Below are 20,444 nucleotides of genomic sequence, written 5' to 3'. Positions count from 1 at the left end.
TCTTCTAGGCTCCTAAGCACAGCCACTCTCACATCACTCCTAAAGGTTCTCACTTCAGGAAAAGGGGTTACGCTTAGGTTCGTATATACAAGGGCCAGAGGATCAAAGCCCAAGGATGGGCAGGCAGCAGAGGCACTGGCTGTGGCACAGCTCAGATTTTTTAAAAGGCTGTACCACAGTGAGAGGCCGTGTAATGGCTGGGCCCTCTCAAGTCAGTGCTCTCGTCACTGTCCAGTCTCATGAATCTGCATCGCTGGCACCTTAAGGATGTGCAGAGTGAGTGTGGCAGAAATGTCGAGCGTGGATACCAAAGTCTGAATATGACGAAAATCCAGGAAAATCAAGTGAATACCTTTGGAGGCCGGGTGGGGAAGATAGGGAAGGGGCACTTTGAAGATGCTGGGGATGTGTGCTTTCTTGACCTAGTCACAGGAGTTTTTGTTAAAAAAAATAATTACTGGGGTGCCTGGGTGGCTCATTTGGTTAAGCGTCTGACTCCTGGTTTTGGCTCAGGTCATGAACTCAGTTTGTGGGATTGAGCCCTGCCTTGGGCTCTATGCTGGCAGTGTGGACCCTGCTTGGCATTCTCTCTCCCTCTCTTTCTGCCCTCCCCTGCTTGCATGCACACGTGGTCTCTCTCTCTCTCTTAAAGTAAATGAACATTAAAAGATAATTCCTTAAGCTGTATAATTAGCTTCCCACCCTTTTGTATACTCAGTTTATAAAAATAAGGTGATGATTTGCATCTAATTTTGGAGAACCATACAACATAGGTTTAGAATGGACTATGGGGAAAGATGAAAGAATTCCAGAATAAGTTCTAGGCTGGCAAATAGTTAATGTCACACTCCTTCTTTTGAGATACCAGAGCAGCCCATGGAGCTGGTAATGCCAGGATGCTTTCCTGTGATGGTGGCATTTGTTGGGGAAAATATTAGGGGTAAAACTACTCAATTATTTCCACACACTTAAAACCTTTGCACGATAACTTTGCTGTTGTAGTTCATCAAACACCAGGAAGTGAGATTTCTTAGGAACAAACAAAAGTCTCTGTGCCTTTTCTAACCTGAGCTTCCTATCTGGATAACAAACTCATGGTTTCATGACACCATTTCTGAAGAGGCTGGACAGTTACCTCTCTTCCCCCAGAATCTTTCTCCTCTGGGAGTCACGTCAACCGGGTGGAAACAGAACCTGGGCTCATCCCGTCTGGGCCCACTGTGCCCAACACATATGTTCAAACAGATATATGAGTGGCTAAGCATCAAGATGGCAATCTGTACTTCTGTTGGACAGTGTGCTGGACGCGGGCACAAAGGAGACCACACTGTTCAAGTCACACTGCCCTAGGTCAGCCTGACCCCAGCCCTGGTCCCTTGGCCCTCATGTGGTTCTCTGCCTCGGAGTTGCTGCTAAGAAATGTCTGTTGTAGAGTCAGAAGGGTAACAAGTCTACAGTCCTTGGGAGTACCTTGAAAGGAACAATTGTCACATACATTAAAAAACAAACAAGTGAGAAGTATCAATGCAGCAGCAGCAGAGGCTGGAAAAACGCAGCTTGAGGGATGGAATTGGGAGATTAAATCCAGGTTAAGATGGAGTGCAGAGTGCTAGAAGCTGCCACGCACTATGGAAGCTGGGAATCACAGACATACTTAGCTTTTGGTTTATTTCAGCTGCCAGCTGGGAAGTCTTGACACCTCAGCCTTGTCCAACCATCCTGGGAGACGTGCTAACATGAGGAGAGATGGCCAGCAGCTTCTGTTCACAGAGCTAAGGTCTGGCCTCAGGCTCAGATCTCCCTATGGTTCTGTGAAGGTAGCTCCTGACTTGTGTGCCTGTGTCCTTTTCTCCTGCTGCGTGTCAGGTCAATGGAACGGGCTGGTAAGAGGCTGGTGGTAAAGATCCATAACTCCAATCCTATGCATCCCAGAAGCAACCACAAGGACCATAGTTTTCAACCAGGGGGTAATGCTTCCCTTCTTTAAGTGGTACTGATATTGTGTAGGGCAGTTTTGGTTGTTGCCTTGATGGCCAGGGTGGGAGTAGAGGCTGTATGGCTGATGACATTTTGAGGGCAGAGGCCAAGAAAGTTAAATGTCCTCAATAGAGGGGCGTCTGGGTGGCTTAGTCGATTAAACGTTCGACTTTGGTTCAGGTCATCTCACGGTTTGTGAGTTCGAGCCCCGTGTCGGGCACTGTGCTGATAGCTCAGACCCTGGAGCCTGCTTTGGATTCTGTTTTCCTCTCTCTCTTCCCCTCCTCTGCTTGCACTCTGTCTCTGTCTCTGTCTCTGTCTCTCTCTCTCTCAGAGATAAATAAACATTAAAAAAAAATTGTTTTTTTTTTGCATGCCCTACAATGCAAAGAACTGCCTGCCCCTTGTCAAGAACTGCCATCACCCATGCTGAGGAATACCTGTCCAGAAAAGTTTATGAAGGACAACCAAGGTTTCTCAGCTATCTCTTGGCCTAAGTACTTACAGAAACCCCGCACATCAGTACGAAGACCCAGCGGATGCTACATCGAGTTATACCCCGCCTGTCCCTCTACTGTTAGCAGAACAATCCTATGTTCTCCACTCTTCACTGAGGAGTCTTCCACAAGTCCCCTAGTACTGAATGTCTCCTTCTCTGTACTTTGGTGGGTTTGTGGGATATTCACCGATTCTTCTACTTTCACACCCAACTGCTACACAATTTAATCTCTACAGACTTTAGAAATCACTGCTAAAGATGTTCCTTTAGCTTTGGCCTTTACTCAACCTTTATTAGTAAAAAACAAGTTTATGTCCTGTCTATGCTATTGCTCTCCTCCGGATCTTCCCTGAAAGGCGTGGGGTGCGTGTCTGGTCCATGCAAGAATGGGCCGCCTGAGTGAGGCATGCATGTGCCCCCCCGCCCCAACTGTGGCATGCACTAGCAGCAGGACCAGAATTCTAGTGTTAAGGTACCAGCAGAGCTGCCGAGAGAGTGGTTATGGTGAGTGGGGAGAGAACAAACATCACCAGACTACCTCCGGAGACTGTCTCCAGCCAGGCCTGCACTGCTGCGCGGCGAATGGAGGGAAGGTCAGGCACTGAATTTAAAACAGACGATAGATACAAAGTTACACAGGAATGCGGGTTCCCAGTGAGGAGAGTCGAGGTCATCCTAAAGCCCCAAACAGAAGGGAACCTGACAGATGTTCTAAGCCAGAGGCTTGTCCGGCAGCGATGAGGGGTCAGAGTCCCGCCGTAAGCCTGTATGACGGACGCTTGGGATGAGAAAAGAAGAGAGAAAACAGGGAGGGTCAACAGTGGCTGGAGGCTGCAGAGCTGCCCCATGCTGTAGGCCAGCCAGACGTCCTGGGTCAGTAGGGCCAGTCTCCTCACTCCCGTTGAATGGTTATACTGCTGCAAAAGTAGTTAACAGAAGGTGGTCTTGCCTAGAGGTGAAGATTTGGGGCCAGGGAGGATCAAATGTCCTCGTTAAGGGCTAAGTTTCCTGAAGGCAGAGTCCTGCAGGGTGTGTGGCCCCAACAGGCCTGAATGGAAACGTGAAAACGAGTGAGAGACAGAGGTTCATGACAGCAAGGATCCATATTTGGATGATGGGTCTGCTGAGGTCAAAGGTGTGGAGAATGACACGGCAGCCGCCGCATCCCTCAGCTGTCTCCATTTTTTCCTTTTATTGCTTGTATTCATCTCCACCCTCCTGTGGAGCACAGGCCAGCTCACCTAAAACCTAGAGCTGGATATTACGCTAGCTATTTTTAAAGGCCTCCTTGACATAAATCTCTTAAAACTTCATTTCAGTTCAAAATATACTGCCCCACCCAGTCCTGCCAATGTACATTCACACTCAGACACACCACAGGAGGAAAGCATCAGAACATTTTACCAAGTGGACAGAGTAACCCTGTCTAGCAAAATGGGGAAAGAAAGCAAATTCTTGGTTTTCCCAAGGCCAAGTTCATTTTACTATTTTGCGTCCATGGAGAAAGATCCCATAACCTCTTAACCCATAGAGAACTTTACATATCCTCAAACAAAAGTTAAGGGCAGTGGTCATGATTAACAATACCAGGACAACAAAATGGTTTGTTGGCTTTTACATTTTGATTAAACTGATGGCTTTGGCCCTACCAGAAGGGTCCTCTGTAGCAATGAGAGGGGAAGCAGGGACAGAGCTGCTCTGAGGGGCATATCGGGCCCTTGGATCTTGAAACAGTTACCTCTAGAAGTGGAGGACTCAGAGGTTGGTACCATTCGCTCCTCCTCCTCTTTCTCTCGAATATGTGTCCAGTGCACATCAGCCTGGATCTCCAAGGGGTCGGCTGGATTTATGATCTGCTGTAGCCTCTGGCTCCCGACTAGTGTACCAGAGTCAGAGGTGGAGGAGATGAGGAAGGGAGAGATGGTGGAGGAAGGAAGCAGAAAATAAACAGTGAAGGGAAGGAGGGGATGAAACATCACAGGAAAGGAAACAGAAAGAAAAGTTACTGTATTTGCCAGGATCACTTTGAATCAGAAAGAGGCAAAAATTGAGAATATACACGCGTGCGCACACAGACATGATTTCTACTCGTTCAGCTTGATTTTGTTGTTTCAAGCTTCACTTACACTGTTAATTTCAATGAAGTGAACCATATATCCCGACTCTAAACAGAAAGAATTCTCCTTTCTGATGCTCTTTCCATCTCATCTGCATTTGAGGGACCCAAATGCCAAGTCAGAAAAAAGAGCAGGTCACAACTGGCCTTTGGAGGGCCATCCCTCTGGGTCACTAGTACTCTGCTGTTAGCCAGCACAGCGTGAGATCCCGAAGGATGCAACGCTCTTGCCCCTTCTGAGGATACACAGCATGGTGCTTACCGTCACCTGCCATGTTGACAGCTTCTCCTTTGAGATTTAAGCCAAGTGACAAGTGAGAGATGGGATAGGACAGTGTCATTCTGTCATGAACCACCTAACTCACGCAGGACAGAAATGTACTTTGTTGGTACTTCAGTGTTTATCTTTTGCAGCTAGAGAGAGAGAAAAAAAATCCCCCTTCCATAATACGTCTCATGCTGCATGCAGGTCTGCGGCAGGGACACAGCTATGGGGAGAAAATGGAGACAGGGGAGGCAGTGGCTAGGAGAGGAAGCAGAGCTCTATCTTGTAAATTCCCAAGACTTTGGGAGTTCGTGGGCAGGAATAAAATAATACCTTTCTGCTTTTTCTGAGGTCAAAGCCTTTTTCTTAAAACTCCATTTGGTGCACCACTGCTCCCCTCTGGACACAAGACCTGCCTTTTCAGCTAAATGAGAAATCACCAGCAGCCCCTTCAGATTATTCCTGCTGTCAGAGCCCAAAGAATATACATGCAGCCTCTGCCCTGTAAGCTCCCTATAACCAGTGCTTGGACCATGCCATACAGTTGGGTTAAAATAAAGGGATAGCCAGCAACTTGGAGGAGGGGACATTTTGGGAGGGAAGATGGCTTTTCAGTAGCAAGAGCAGGTGCCACCTGATCTGAAGGAGTCTGGGATTCCTGATGGGAGCCCACTCTCAACTATCTAACTGGACAGTTTGGCTTTGGCTTCATCACTATCACACAACCTCTTAATTTTTAAGCAATGGGGAATGTGATATGGACAGAAAGTACTAGTAAGATTACCAAATGAGGATGCGGGCAACATTCTGTGTTAAATGTGGGGTGGTAGCCCCGCATGCACTCTCTTGTCGGAACTACTGGTCTCTACGGATTCATTTTTCTAAGGTCAGTTGGCTTTTATGGTGTTGGATGGGGCTGAATCACGGCAAAGTCACCCAATAGCTTGAATGTCACATGACTAAGGAAGGGAAGTCAAAGAGAAAAATGCAGACCCTTTCTTCATCTTCTAAGCCACAAAGAGAAGAGAGTGAGTCTTCTCCCTGGATAATGTTCTGCTTCCTGTTAATAAATGTAGCCTTGGGGACTTATCAGCCAGCATGTCCTCCTTTCTCAGAGAAATGTTACAAGACACAGTGGAGGAAGGTTCTGGGTACCTGTGCTGATGAAAACACCTGTGCTGGCTCCCCTACTTTTGATAGCTGTGACTGTGACATGATTTTTCAGCATTACAAGAGGCTGAGTCTTTGCTAGATGAGGGGACTTGCAGCAAAGCATACAAGGGGCCTACTTGGGGCCACCATCATTAAGACTGCTTCTGGAATCTTTTTCTCAGACTTCTCCTTGATTCTGCTTGTCTTATATGTTATTTGCTACATGACCATTCCCAAAGGCTGGGCCCAGGGACAGGTGCCCAGCTAGGCATGTGATAAAGCCTGTCCGCGCAGCTTTATAAAGCACAGATCTTTTAATGTGGGACCTGCTCTTGAAGGCAAATTCTGGATGGCTGCTAGGGAGCCAGGGTAGAAGGTGGGCAAGGGGCAGAGTGGGTACCTTTACATGTACCCGTATCTTCTTCCTTTGACAGATGCTGGAGCCACTGGCTTTGCAGGAGTTCTCTGTCCCAGGGGCAATACTCCCCTTCTACAGCAGGGGGAGCCAGACACCCACAAACACAGCATCAAGAATCCCGCGTGGGGATAAAGAGAAAAGAGAATGGAAGGGAGGAAAGAGAATAGAGAAGAGTTATCTTCAGGTGCAAGGCAATAACATCCTGTCACTGTCTACACAGCCATGGAAGTCCACTGACCAAAAGATACACACACACACCAAGGGCTAGGAACAAAGGCCCAGAGCTTGGCTGAATTTGTCGGTATGTGTTTCTGCAGTTAAATCCCATTCCCTGCAGGTTTGGTCTTGACACTAGTTTCAGATCCAGGAAATTAAGTCTGCATGAGGGAAAGCAGGGATAAAGTCTCCTGAAAAGGGCACAGGCTTTGACCCTAAGCTGTGTGTGGGGCTACAAGCCACTGAATGTGTGAATCACCAGATGGAGATAATGACAAAAACAAAGTACCTTTCCCCTGGATAAGCTGTGAGCACAATCACCACCTCTGACTACTAGGGACCCAGAGGCAGCCCTGGGCCAACCACAGCTCTGTACACACAGCAGTTATGGAGAAAAGAACCCAAGGTGCCAGCTTTCCGGCCTGGCCTCCTGCTCGCACAGACCTTACTTCTCATCACGGGGAGGAGGAAGGGCCAGGGCACCAAGTGCTGCCTCTGTGGGCCCCACCCCAGCCTCTGTCTTTGGAGGGAAGAGCGCAGGAGGACTAGGTCTAGGGAAGCCCCTTAGTGGTCTGAGGAAGAGCCCTGCCTCTGAGCGTTCACACTGGCCCTGGGCACCTTGGGGGCAGGGAGAGGCTGTGCTTCCTTCTTGTCTGCCCGGCCTCGGCAGTGTCTTGGGCTACACAGCTCTCAGGACCGGCTCAGTAATGTAATTGGGAAGAGCTCTGCATCTGGTCAGCACGCGGTCCTTCCTGTGCCAGACTGCGGGATAGGACTGGGCAGCCAAGCACACTGAATTCCAGGAGGAGCAGCAGAGCAATCTAGTGCCAACTCTACGAGGCCCGGGGCTGTCCAGAATCTAATGTGCTCCTCTGACAACGGCTGGGAGGGATTGGTGCTTTAAAGGCCCATGTCCTTCTCTTCCATTCCATGTCCCCTGGAGAGAGAGCACGGCCGTGAATTAACATGGCACCGTCGTCAGGGGGATTCAGGTCTCTACCTGCCCTAGTTTCTTCCTCCCCACCCTCCAGACCTCTGTGCAGACAGGGCAGGGAAAGAATGACCCTCTCTCTTACAGAGACAAAAAAGGATGCCCACCAAATTCTTCCTCATCACTCAAGGACACACACAGCCAGAGATGGGGGCAGAATGAAACACTTCAAGTCCAAGGCAAGAGAACATTTCAGAGCCAACCAGAGTGACTTAATACTGGAACTGATGCTCTGTCTCAGGACACTGGTCCAAACATGTTACTACCTGTCATCGACTGAACCCTGTCTGGTAGGCACCTGGCCCCTCCTCAGTGACAGCAGCTCTGAGCAGAGTGAGATTCAGTGCTCTGCAGCCTCCAAAGCCCAGACTCTGAGTCAGGGAATCCTCTAGGAAGCTAAATTCCCTTTCTTTATTAAAATAAATTTCTTTAACAGAAACTAAAGGAAAAAAAAAAAACAACAGAAAATGAGAGGAGAATGAGTGACCTAATTTGGTTGGAGTACTTATGCTGTTGACCCTTTGCCTTCCACTTCCAATATCTACTCAGAATGTGCACAAGGGACATTACTTCCACTGCCAATGGCCTCCCCTGCTCCCCAAATCTAAGGCTAGAGAGAGGCAGGAGGGATCGCCCCTGGGGCCGCAGACGGCACGTTGGTGTGACTCCAGCCACAGAAGCCTTACTCAGGCATGGAACAGAGTCAGAGTTAAGAGAAGAGATTTTTTTCTGACCTTCACTAGACTCTTCCTCTTCCTCCTCATATTCTTCCTCTTCCTCCTCTTCCTCCTCCTCATACTCTTCCTCTTCCTCCTCTTCATTCCCAGGCTCGTAGCTCTTTGAGGCCTCCAGCTCCTCTTCACTCTTTCCTTTCAGAAGGGCATGGATCCTCACAGCCTCCTTCCAAGGAACACCGCCCAGGTCGGAGGTGGGCAGAGGCTCCTCTTCCTCCTCCTCCTCTTCCTCCATCTCGGACTCAGAACTGCTATGGGGAAACAACCATACAACCAAAGTGAGGGAATGACAAAAACTGAGAAGGAGATGCTCAAAAGCCACAACCAGAGGCAAAATGTCCCAGCAAAGCAACTGCTGGGCAGGAAAGGAGAGAGGACATGCACAGAGGGGTGTGGTGTGCTTTTCTGCCCAGGTAAGACCCACAAAGGGAAGGAAAGAGAGTGAGTGGACGGCCAGAGGAAATACACATGTACAAGTAAGCCCTACATAAACCCACATGAGCAAACAGCTCAGCCTGGGCGGGGGCAGAGTGGGGGCTCTATTCAATGAACTGCAACTCCACCGAGTCCAGTTTCAGAGGCCCTCAGAGACAGTAGGAGGCACAGACTCATTTTGATATGAACTCAAGACCCTGGGAATCAAGAAAGGAGAAAGTCTCCTTTCATCGTGATCTGTCTGGTTTGAGGAACTCAACTCTACTTGACTCAGGTGGGTTGGCAGGCTCTCATGGGAAACATGGTGAGAAAGAAAAGCTGCCTCCAAGAGGCCTGAAGTCTTAGCCACAGACGGGCCGGCAATCAAGGAGTGTGTGCTGGAGGGAAGGCAGCACATTCATTTCCACAGCGTTCTTTAGTCCCCACAACGTGCCCTGCCCAGAACAGGATACTATGGGGAATACACAGTTAACACGGTAGCAAAGGCGCTGTTCACCACAAGGTTATAGTACAGGGACTATGGGGAGAGGGTGAAAACAAATATCCCGATCACTGGGGTCATTACCCTGGACAACCAGCCACATTTTCTACCACCATTTCCTTTATGGCACATGGCCTAGCTCAGCTTGAAACAGGAAGCAGCACTACATGCGAGAAGACCCTTGCCGTGACCTGTGCAAGCCAAAACCGTGGATCTCCACCCTCGAGGCCACCACCTGGGAGCATTTCTATCCGCCTTTCCTGCCTGCAGAGTTAAGCAGTCAATAGGTGGTACACAAATAAAAGTGCCCTACAATATAGCTGTAAGGCAGGAAAAAAACCCCAAACATCATGATACAAATGAAGTTTCTCAGACCTGTTTCGTGGTCTGATAATTCCCAAAAAGTCTTTTTCAGGAGAGGCTTTGCCCTCAGTGAGAAATGTGTCATTGACTGGGCTAGAGGAAATTTGGCTTTTCCAATCAAGCATGGTCCAGCCTCTGGCATGAGAGAGCCTCAAACCCCAGAAGCATCAGGCATGGGATGGATGTCCAGTCCCATCTTCCTGTGATATGGGGGGGGGGGGGGGTGCTCTCTCCCCACCCAGAGTGGGGCTGTGAATGTGGAGAGGGAATCAGTGAATACAGTGTGATAAGGTCAATGACACCTCACTACCAGTGCTATTATTAGTACCTGTGCAGTATAGAATTTAACCTAACTCAAAGAGAGGTCTGGCCTCTGTCTTGGCTTCTGGGATGTAAACTCTAAGCCCTTGGAAGGTCTTGCCTGATGGGAATGTGTTTATTTCCGTAGGATCCTTAGGTCATGGTAAGTAGTCTAATAATGTGATTTAGGGTGAGGGCTGGCCACATCAGAAAGACCAACAATTTAGGGCGGGGGAATTGAGTCATGAAGTATTAGCTGGCCTGGAGACTGAGATCAATCACAACATGTTGCTAATCAGTTAATCTGTCAATTGATACCTAGGTAATGGAGCCCCAATAAAACCTCTGAACACCAAGGCTTGGGTGAGTAATACTATATGGGTTTTGTCACACGTTAATACCAAGAAAGTAACACTGTCCTGACTCCGTAGGGAGAGGACAATGGAAGCTCCACATCCGTATGTTCTTGGACTCTGCCCTGTGCACTTCCTTACTTGGCTGATTTCAGTAAGTATCCTTCCCTGTAATTAACCACAACCATGAGTATACACATTTTAGTGAGTTCTGTGTGTCTTTCTAACAAATTATTGAACTTGAGGGTGGTTTTGGGAACTCTCAGACTTTAGTTGGGTCAGTCTGAGGGCAGCCCTGGGGGCTGTACGCCCGCCTACTTCTCAGGTGGCTGATTCTCAGTGTTACACTGGCTCTGCTGCTTACCAGCTGTATGACCATGAGCTGATTATTTATGCTGAGCCTCAGTCTCCGCATCAGTAAGGAGGCAATGTTCACATCTACCTTGTAGAAACATTGTGAAGATTAGGGATTTTACTGATTTTTATAATGTTTGTGTTATACTCTGGGACTCTTGCTATTCACTTCTTTGTTTACCCATTTACATATTCATTCATTCATTCATTCATTCATTCAATGAACATTCTTGAGTACTTACTAAATCTCAACCAATGGATACAAAAATAAAAAGAGGCAGCTCCTTACTGTAAGCAACTCATTTTGGTGAATACTACTTGATTCACTTATTCATCCATCCATTCATCCATCCACCCACCAAAATTTACTGAGCGTCTTTTACTTATAATGCACTTCCTCCACATTGCAGAGAATACAAAGATCCGTATTCTCAAGGGAGATAAGATGCGAACACAGCATAATAAAATAAGGTAGGAAATAACTGTAGTGGAATGAAAGGTTGAGAGGAGGCAGTTTAAGGTGAGTAAACATAAGAATTTGGACCATGGAAAACTTGGCATCTGGATTTTGACTGTTTTTCAGTATTTATTTAGGTATTATTTTCATTTGTTTACTATCTTATTATTTAGCAACATATAACAATGTGCATCACTTAACATCTTTCAAACATGAAATAAGGATAAGAATGCCTCCTATGCTCATCTTAAATCTTATGTAAATTTATTCAAACTTCAGGTGGGCAGAAGGCAGGCCAGCTTGTCCTTCCTTCCCAGCCAGGCATACAAGGTAACTCCAGCAGTCGGCAGGTACAGTGGGACTACACTGCCACTGTTTGGGAGAGGTGCCTTCAGCACGGCCCATTCCTTGTACTGTGCCACGTCATGAGGGCAGTGGCACTGTGCATAATGTGAGCAATTAATACTCTATGATGAGGGCAATGGGACTCACAGCTATGAGTGTGATACTGGCTAGTTTTATGACAGCTCAAAGACCACGGGAGAATAGCAAGTGAGGCATGGAGCATAAAAGATAGGGTGGAAAGGTCAACCCTTGCCTTTCTTCATAAGCTATTAGCTCTCAGTCTCTTTCTGAAAGGCCTTGATACGTTGTTTCTGGAAATCTGAGACAGGCAAACCAGTCTCCCTCCCTCTGTGAAGGAGAGGGGTGGACAAGCATTGCCAACTATTCCTTTCCAAGCCATCACATCCATGGGAGCTTGGAGCAGTCCCCTGAATCTCGCCAGGCTCCTTATGTCGTGCAAGATTCACAGCGTAAACTCAGTACTTCAAGACTCATTTTTACATTTTGTGGCTGTTCCCAGTGCCTGAATTTCTGGGTGTGGCCTTTGAAGAGGCTGGGGGAAGGGTACAGAGAAGGAATCTGTAGTGAGGCAGACCCCCTCACCCCTACTTGGACATCAGCCTAGAAACATCTTAAGTGGGAAGATCACTACGCCAGAACAAAAGACAACATAGGGAACAATTTCTCTATCCTTTTGGGAAGAGAGCATGACCTCTCAGTTTATAGCCTCCTAGGAGATGAAGGCCACAAGAAAATATAGTTATCAAGATCAGCATTTGTAACAATCTATTGTTTGATGTAGGTCCACCTCCCCTGGACTGCACTCTCTCTGAGAGCAGGACCAGGTCTGCTTGGCTCACTGAAGTGCTGCTTGTAGTGCCTAGCACAGCCAAGAAAGGCAAGGAAGGATGCACAACCAGAGAAAGCCAGGGTAGGTTGCTACCTAAATTCACAGGTGTCAGATGATACCTCTGATGCCCCTTGGTGAAGTCCATCAGTAGGAGCAGAGCCTTTGAGTTACAATGACACCTTGCAAAAATCCTCCCTGCTACAATTTATATCTGATCAATGATCTCAAAGCACTTTACCTGAACTCCCTATCAGATGCCATCTTCTCACTGAGGCTATGGTGGGGCCTGATAGGAGGAAGTAAGACCAGCAGGCACATGGACTAGATTCTAAAAAAAACAAGATTTGCTCCAGACTTCTATGAGCTGAACAGAGGTTCTGCTGTGCCAGAGAAGGCCAACGGTGATCATCACAGTAGTGATGGCGAACACTTACTGAGCCCTGATGAAGTGCCACGTGGCACAAGGCACTTCACATGAATTAGGTCACTCAGTTACACAATAACTCTAGGACTCCAGGATATATTAATATCGTCATTTTTACAAATGAGGCCACTGAAGCTTAAAAAGGTTGGATCATTGGTGTGAGATCAGGATTCCCTCTGGTGTCTGCACCTGTCACACCGTGCCCTCTTGGATTGTTCACCAAGAACCCAAGAATTCTTCAGCCACTAGCAGCTGTCAGGGTGGCAAACCCAGGAGCAAGATCATGACCAGTCTCCTGGCTGCCTGGGTCTAACTTCAGAAAGTGGATACTGGAAATCTGGGCAGGTCCTACTGTGAATGAAGCAGGCTGCTATGTCAAACAGCACATGAAGTTCTTAGATGGTTTAAGGGAAAATAGGGAATCATGGCTCTCATTTTTAAATGAATCCACTCATAATCAGAGAGTCCACTCCTAGATCCCACCCTCTCTGACAACTGTGTAAAATAAACATTATACTGCTAAGCAGACTGCTGGAGAAGATGTATGTTGTCCAGCAATCATTACATGATGAACATTTAATCCACGCTAAAAGCAGTATCCTGCTCAGCAATGGCTCACATTACTGCCTCCACTGGAGAAGGGATAAGGGAGAAGAGAGGGAACGGTCAGAAATTTCCACTTATGTTGGTGAGTCTTGAAGGAGGGGCTTTTCCTTGTTGTGTTACTCTGATGGAGAGCAAAGCCCCTTTGGGATGGCCTGTCATCGACTTTTGGGGAGTCCTCTGTAACCTGGTTGTCCCATCTGGATGGAAAGGATACCTGTTTGCTCTAGTGCTAACTTGTTCTTTAGAGCCAGCAATGTGCAAACAGTTGAGGACTTCAGCAGATGGGTACTGCACAAGCCATCTTCATTGCCTGGCGCAAAGTTTTCCGGACAGGCAATCAGGGAAAAACAAAACTAAAACCATAAAGCCAGTTTTCTTTTGTCTTCAGGCACCTGTTCTGTTCCAGAGAAAGTAAAAGTACTATTTCCAGGGTCTCCTTTGGAAGATGCTTCCCCTCCCCCTCCCCCACTCCAAGGAAGGATCAAGGAGCTAATTAGGTCTGGGCCAATAGTCTCTGTGCAAACTAAACCACAAAGCAGCTAAGACTCACCTAGGGGGTTTGTTAACAAACAGGTATTCCTGGTCTCCACCCCAAGCCCACTAAATCAGCTGCTCCAGGGGAGGGTCCAGGAATTACGTTTTTACCACATGTCCCAGGTGGCACTTATAATCAGGGAAATTTAGAGCAGCCATCCTTGGTCTTTAGACCACAGCATTACCTGGGAACTTTTTAGAAATGCAAATCTTGGGTTCTACCCCAAATGACTGAATAAAAAACAGCCCAGCAATCTTTGGCTTAACAAGCCCTCTGGGTGGTTCTGATGCCAGCAAAGTTTGATCAGCACCACCCTAGGGCCAAGCCAAACCCAACTTGTGGCACTTAAACCAGCTGTTTAAGGAGCCCAATACAAGAATCACTGGCCCTGCCCCTCCTCGTGAGGGATACCCCTGTATTGTGCTTAGAGCTACAATGCACTACGGTGGTGACAGTAGGGGTGGCAATGATTTAGTGCTCCCTGGGCACCATGCACTGTGTCAGTTGTTTTATTTGCTTTCATCCTCATAACAAACCAATGAGGTGCAGTGTTCTTTGCAGATGAGGAAACCGAGGCACAGAGAGGCCAAGAAATGTGGCCATAACTACTACGTGGTAGAACAAGGCTTCAAGTACAGGTCTGTTTGACTCCGATGTCATGCTCTGAATTATGATACTGCAATGCTCCCCCAAGCAGACGATGAAGTTAAGAGTTCTTTAAACCTGTCAAAAGTGAGTTCCTGGATTGGACCAGTGAATTCCTTAAAACAGTCATTCCTCATCTTCAAGGAAGGTCTGAGGGCTGAGAATGCACCTAACTCTGCTTGGTGCTACAGGGAAGATGGAGAAAATACATGATACACTGTCTGCATCTGACCACTGCCCTCAGGGAAATAGGACAAAATCTGTGGCTCCTCCCTCTGGGCAATTTGGTTTAAGAGACCATTTTTTCACTCTGCAAAGAGCTAATGCCACTTGTTGCTGTCGAGTTTGAGACACAGGCACCATTTGGGGCACCTGGCTGGCTCAGTCGGAAGAGCATGTGACTCTTGGTCTCGAGGTCATGAGTTTGAGCCCCATGCTATGTGTAGAGATTGCTTAAGTAATAAATAAATAAACTTAAAAAAAAAAGAGGCAGACACCATTTGATGCAGACTGATTTCATATTCTTCTATCCTGCCTTTCCTATTGCACCCTGCTACATGTGCCACGGTGTAGCCTTCCTGAAATGTCCTTGCTACATACTGCTGTCTTGTTCCCTGTTAGTTTACAAATCACAGTGGAGGAAAAATCACAATGGCAGAAAAGCTGGCTGACCACACTCACCCTGAGGCTAAGCTATTAGGTCTGCAGAGAGTGGGCTCTCCCTCATCGACACAGAGCAGGAACACATGCTCTGTGGATGTTCTGGGTAGAGATGTAGTCGTGTGACAACAGTGTGTATGTGGTGATGGCTTCTGAAATGTAGGTACCCAGGGGGAGGCTGCCCAACAATGCACAGAAATGCTGTCTCTGAGGCCAGCCCAAGAAGCAGTTGATCCAAAGTATGTGTGAGGTGGTGGAATGCAGCTGTAAGTAGCTCTGCCCAGCAGACACCCTAAGAACATTCCTGGAACTTAAAAAAAAAAAAAAAAAAAAGCACTGTTTTCTTTAACCGCACACATTCCCTTCCTTACTCATGGCAACAAAGAAGCATCCCGCTGGTGTCTCAATGATAAGGCAAAGCCTCCACTAGTCTGGGAGACAGAGTAAGGGCTCCCCAGAAGCCCTGCAGGACAGTCAGACCAATAGTGATTTTACTCCAGCTTTTATCTTATTCCCTTTCCATGTCCTTGATAATCTTCATGGAGCATTCTGAGTTCTGTACTGACCCTGGTAGACCTGGGTCATAATGAAAACGAGGCCCTGGGGTTAAGACAGTGAACTCAGGCAGTTCTGTGGGGGCTGGAGGGCACATGTCCTCCTCAGGCATCATTCAGTTACACTTAATTAAAACATCGGGATGGCCAAGCACAAAATCACTGGCTGCTGTGTGTGGTCCCTGGGATGCAAGTTTTCTGTTCTTCTCTTTATATAGAGGAGAAAGAAGGAAGTCTGGAGAGGTGATGTGGCTTCCCCAAGACTGCAGGGTGAACTGGTGTCCTCACAGAAGCCCCTAATTCCAACCCTGAAGCTTCTTCTACTGAACCACCTGCCCCTCAACAGCACACTGCTTCAGGTTTCTGTTGTTCCCATGTGGAAGTCCTTTCTCTTCCAGTAAATTTGCAAACAACACCTGAGGGCAGGACCTGGGACTATTATTTATTTTTTTCCTGTTACCTTTTCAATGAAAGACAAAGTGTTAAGGCCATGGTAGGTGTTCAAGAACTACTTACTGAATTTCTGCATTAAGTCCGATGGGTTGTGTTCTTACCAGCTAACAAGATGACGAGACGGAACTGCATGGAAAGGGGGAGATCAGCAGGGAGAAAAGGAAGAATCCTGGACTGGGATCCAGGAAACCTGAGTTTGAACCTTAGTCAATCCTTGATCCTAATATTAGTCCCCATGTGTTTCCTTAACCACAGAGTGGTAAGATAAACGTTTTCGTCTACTTTGCAGGATTCCTGTGAGGATGACCAAGTGAGGTGATGGATACAGAAGTCCTTTGTAAAAACTCCAGCGCCATGCAAAGTAGTGGTAAAGGCAACCACCATCGACATGCACTTACATGTGCCACATACTGTTTTAAACACTTTATACTATTGAATCCTCACACTAATTCTGTGAGGAAAGTACTCGTATTGCCTTCATTTCACAGATGAGGGAACAGAGGCATAGGGAGGTTGCTTAACTTGCCTAGTGTCACACAGCTGGTAGGTGGCACCGATAGTCTGGCTCAGATCCCATGCCGAGGGCACGGTGCTGCCTCCCCCCACAAGCAGAGCAGTATATTCATCTGGGGAAGAGGCTGCTAGGGCAAGCCATGGGCATGTTGCAGCACACGAGAAAGCGGGGCCGGAGCTCCAGGGCACAGGCTGACCTGCTGGCCACGTCCTCCTCTGCGCCTTTGTCCAGCACGCTGCTCAGGTTGTGCTCAGCCTGCGTCTCCTCGGGCACCTCCTCCAGCTCCTCTGCCTGTTTCACAGACAGGCGGTAGTTCTCCAGCTCAATCCTTTCAGGAGTACCCCTGAGTCTCTTAGCAATGCTAGGCTCTTCCAGGCCATTCACACTTGAACCTGCAAGACAAGCAAAGCAGCAAAGTTCTAGGACAAGTGAAGGGAAATGAATACATGCGGTGGGGGACAGAGAAAGTGCACGGAGGGAGGGGGCACTGACAAGCATATCTAAGCGACCAAGGGAGCCACCACTCATTTCAGTGAAAGGAGGGACAGGCCCTCCATGAAGGCCAGGGACCCAGACAAGGGACAGCCTGAAAGTCAGTAAGGTCACAGAGGCCAGGAAAGGACTGTGGGCTGGAGTGGCAGCCCTTCCCTGAGCAGGAGAAACAAAAGTCAGCCCCTAAGGGGGGGGCGCAGGCTCAGTCTCCTCTGTCATCCCTGAACCCAAGCCCAGTGGAGGGAAGAGGTGGTGGTGACTGTGGGGGAGGGGGTAAAAAGGACTTGGGCTAGACGCTAAGGAAGCGCTTTTCACTGATCCAGCCCCTCTAAAGTAGCTTTCATGGAGAAGGTGAGTCTTGCCAGCTGCCCCCCACCCTAATGATCCAGGACCCAGTCAAGGCTCCTGCCCTGCATCTGGCCAACCTGCAGTGTCCAGGCCAGCTGCCTGCAGGACCTCTCACACTATGGAAGTGTCTGTCCTGTCACAATTAGATTCATGGTAAACATTTCCTATTTAACAAGAACACATAGGTGATGTTGTGCCCCTTCTGCTGCACAGTTCGGAGGAATATTGTCAGGTTGCCTCATTCTTGGTGATACCAGCTTGACTGCTTGGGTATGGTGGTGCCCAACCATGCTTCTGCTGTAAAGAGAGGATTTCCCCCTTTGTAATTAATGAGTAATCCATGGGGTCATAATGTAGAAACCATGGGACTATCCTGTTCCACTATACTTTCATCCAGTGGTTTTTGTACCAATCCATTGATGAATGGTGATTTAAAAATTTTTATCATTCCTTCTCCACTGTCATTCTTTGTAAAGAACTTTTCCCATTTCTCTGAGTACCACCATGACTCATGGATTTTGAAAAACTTAAATATTGTATTTGACTACTATGTTTTCTTACTCTCCTTTAACCTAGAAGTTTCCCTGTTTCCCCCATTATTATTCTTTTTCATGTACCTTTTTATCTCAAATTTGGTCAGAAGAAGCCCACCATATTTATTCTTTAATGTCTTCACTGTAATGTGATATAGTCTGTAAGCTTAGAATCAGACAAATCCAGGCTAGGCACCTGACTCCATGAGTGACAAGCTGAAGGATCTCAGGAAAATTATGTAACTACTGAGAGTGCATTTTCTGATCTATAAATGAGGACAACCTTCAGCTCCTATGATTATTATGAATGTGGAATGAAATTATATACATATATATACAAGTATGTGTACGTATGCCAAATCTGTGTGCACTCCAAACCTATTGTCTTCCTCTTCTGCTTAAACCCAGCACATGGGCAGGATTCAGCAAATATGAGTTAAATGATGTAACTGATTCCCAGTAACATTCTTAGCACCAGTTTGTGTTGTATCCATTTGCTCTGGATTATGAACAACAGTTACTTGACAAAGATGGGAAGGGAATTCTGGGCAGAGGGAACAGCAATAGCTAAGGTACACTGACATGCAATGGCAGCTTGGCATTACTAGACTTTCTGGTGGCAGTGTACTTGAAATGGTAGTGAAGAGAAAGAGACTGGGGTGGGAACAGAGCATGCATGGCCTTCGGTGCCATTCTAAGATCTAAGAGATAACACTGGGTTTTGGCAGGCAACATCATACCAACCCAGTGTTGAGTGACAGGTGGCTTATCAGGTGAAGGCCAGAACCTCTGTAATGAAGGACTAAAGTAAAGGGGTAGGAATATTGAATTAGTAATATCTGTGACATGACAGGTGTGCAGAAAATCTTCTGGAAGCCTGGCACTTTTGTTGTGTACAATGTTCTCAACCTCTCTGTAATATCATTAGAAAGAACATTTTATGAATCCAGGTAGTCACAGAATAAAGTCTGAGTGCATCTATTGGATTACCAGGTTCTTCCACCAAATAGCATCTTTCAAATTTACTAGAGAATCTTTACTGAAAAGCAAAACCCAGGGCACGTTCATCTATAAATTCAGGTAAATGTCTAATGATGGAGTCAGAGCATGAATCCTTGGGCTCACTAGGGCCCTGTGCAACGCCCACCTGTCCTAGTCTTTGCAACTCCAGTTGGGGCATTTTACACATCCCTGGCCCATTGCCCAAAGTATAAGCTATAATGCTGGATCAAAGCATCTGGACAATTAGGAAATATGTGGGCTTCAGGTAATAGAAAAAAGAGACAGGGAGCACATCAGGTGGATGCTGCTTCAGCATCCTTCAAACCAACCCCCCTATCCCTGGCCTCTGGAGTGCACAGGCTCCAAATGCACTGGTTCATCATTTCCAAACATCAGTCTTCCTGTCCTCTGTTGCTCCTTCCCTTCATCAAAACCCAACATGATAAACATGGGAAGGCTAAGGATCCCCTGACTATAATATCATCTGATTCTTTCCTTCTCATCATGTATTTTTGACAAATGTCCTTAAAACAGAACGCAGACAAGAAAGTGAAATACATGTGAAGCCACTACCCAAGTATAAAGTTTTGGGGAACTCCATAGATAGAGAATAAAAATCAGTATTTCTTTTAGCTAGGGAACAAAAAAATAGAATAAGAACTACCACTTCAGGGAAACAAACAACCAACACTCATCAATTCAGATCCAAGCAATTTCAAGGTAGAGTGAACAAACACACTCATGCAGAGAAACACTCAATACGTGATGTCTGTTTTTAGTGGGTAAAAACCATACTCTGTGCCAGAAATTCTACCAGAACCTTGAGCAACAAAGCAGACTAAAACACTCTCTACTCTTAAAGATCTGTGGGCTAGTCACAGAAGAGACAGTCCTGCCCAGGAATCATTTCAGTATGATGTGTCAAGTATCATGGCTTATGCATACATGTGGTGCTATGTGCATACATAAAAGGGCAACTCTACCCAGAGAAGTCAAGAAGATGTTCTGGAGGAATATGGAGGTTGCCTAGCCAGCTTTAAAAAAAAATTCCGTAAGGGGCGCCTGGGTGGCTTAGTCGGTTAAGCGTCTGACTTCAGCTCAGGTCATGATCTCGCAGTTTGTGAGTTAGAGCCCCGTGTTGGACTCTGTACTGACAGCTCAGAGCCTGGAGCCTGCTTCAGATTCTGTGTCTCCCTCTCTCTCTCTGCTCCTCCCCCACTCACACTCTGTCTCTCTCTCTCAAAAATAAGTAACATTAAAAAAAGAATTTTGTAAGGGAGGTAATAGCTGGAAATGAGGTATCTGAAATTCAATTCAGAGACATTAAGCAACCTGCCCAAGGTCACACAGCCAGTGAGCAGTGCAGCCAAGA

General features: G+C 47.1%; 1 protein-coding gene across 21 annotated transcripts in view; it reads right to left on the bottom strand.

The window, feature by feature from the left end:
* The window catches only part of MICAL3 (microtubule associated monooxygenase, calponin and LIM domain containing 3), a 229,793-nt gene that overhangs the window by 38,614 nt on the left and 170,735 nt on the right, over window positions 1-20,444 (bottom strand). For 13 of the 21 annotated variants that reach the window (XR_009617551.3, XM_060658906.3, XM_060658918.3 and 10 more), the window contains 5 exons: window positions 16,894-17,089; window positions 8,369-8,619; window positions 6,410-6,499; window positions 4,215-4,352; window positions 3,015-3,077 (listed from right to left, as the gene is read on the bottom strand). Coding sequence is in view for 20 of the 21 variants with exons in the window: in XM_060658906.3 (XP_060514889.1) it covers window positions 3,015-3,077; window positions 4,215-4,352; window positions 6,410-6,499; window positions 8,369-8,619; window positions 16,894-17,089 (738 nt within the window). In the remaining variant the exon portion in view is untranslated. The other 8 variants (XM_060658919.3, XM_060658916.3, XM_060658907.3 and 5 more) reach the window with 7 other exon arrangements.

This window comes from Panthera onca, chromosome B4 (assembly GCF_046562875.1).
Source record: "Panthera onca isolate mPanOnc1 chromosome B4, mPanOnc1 haplotype 2, whole genome shotgun sequence".
Lineage (NCBI taxonomy): Eukaryota > Metazoa > Chordata > Mammalia > Carnivora > Felidae > Panthera > Panthera onca.
The sequence above is the reverse complement of the archived record's forward strand: the minus strand, read 5'-3'. Positions and strand labels throughout refer to the sequence as shown.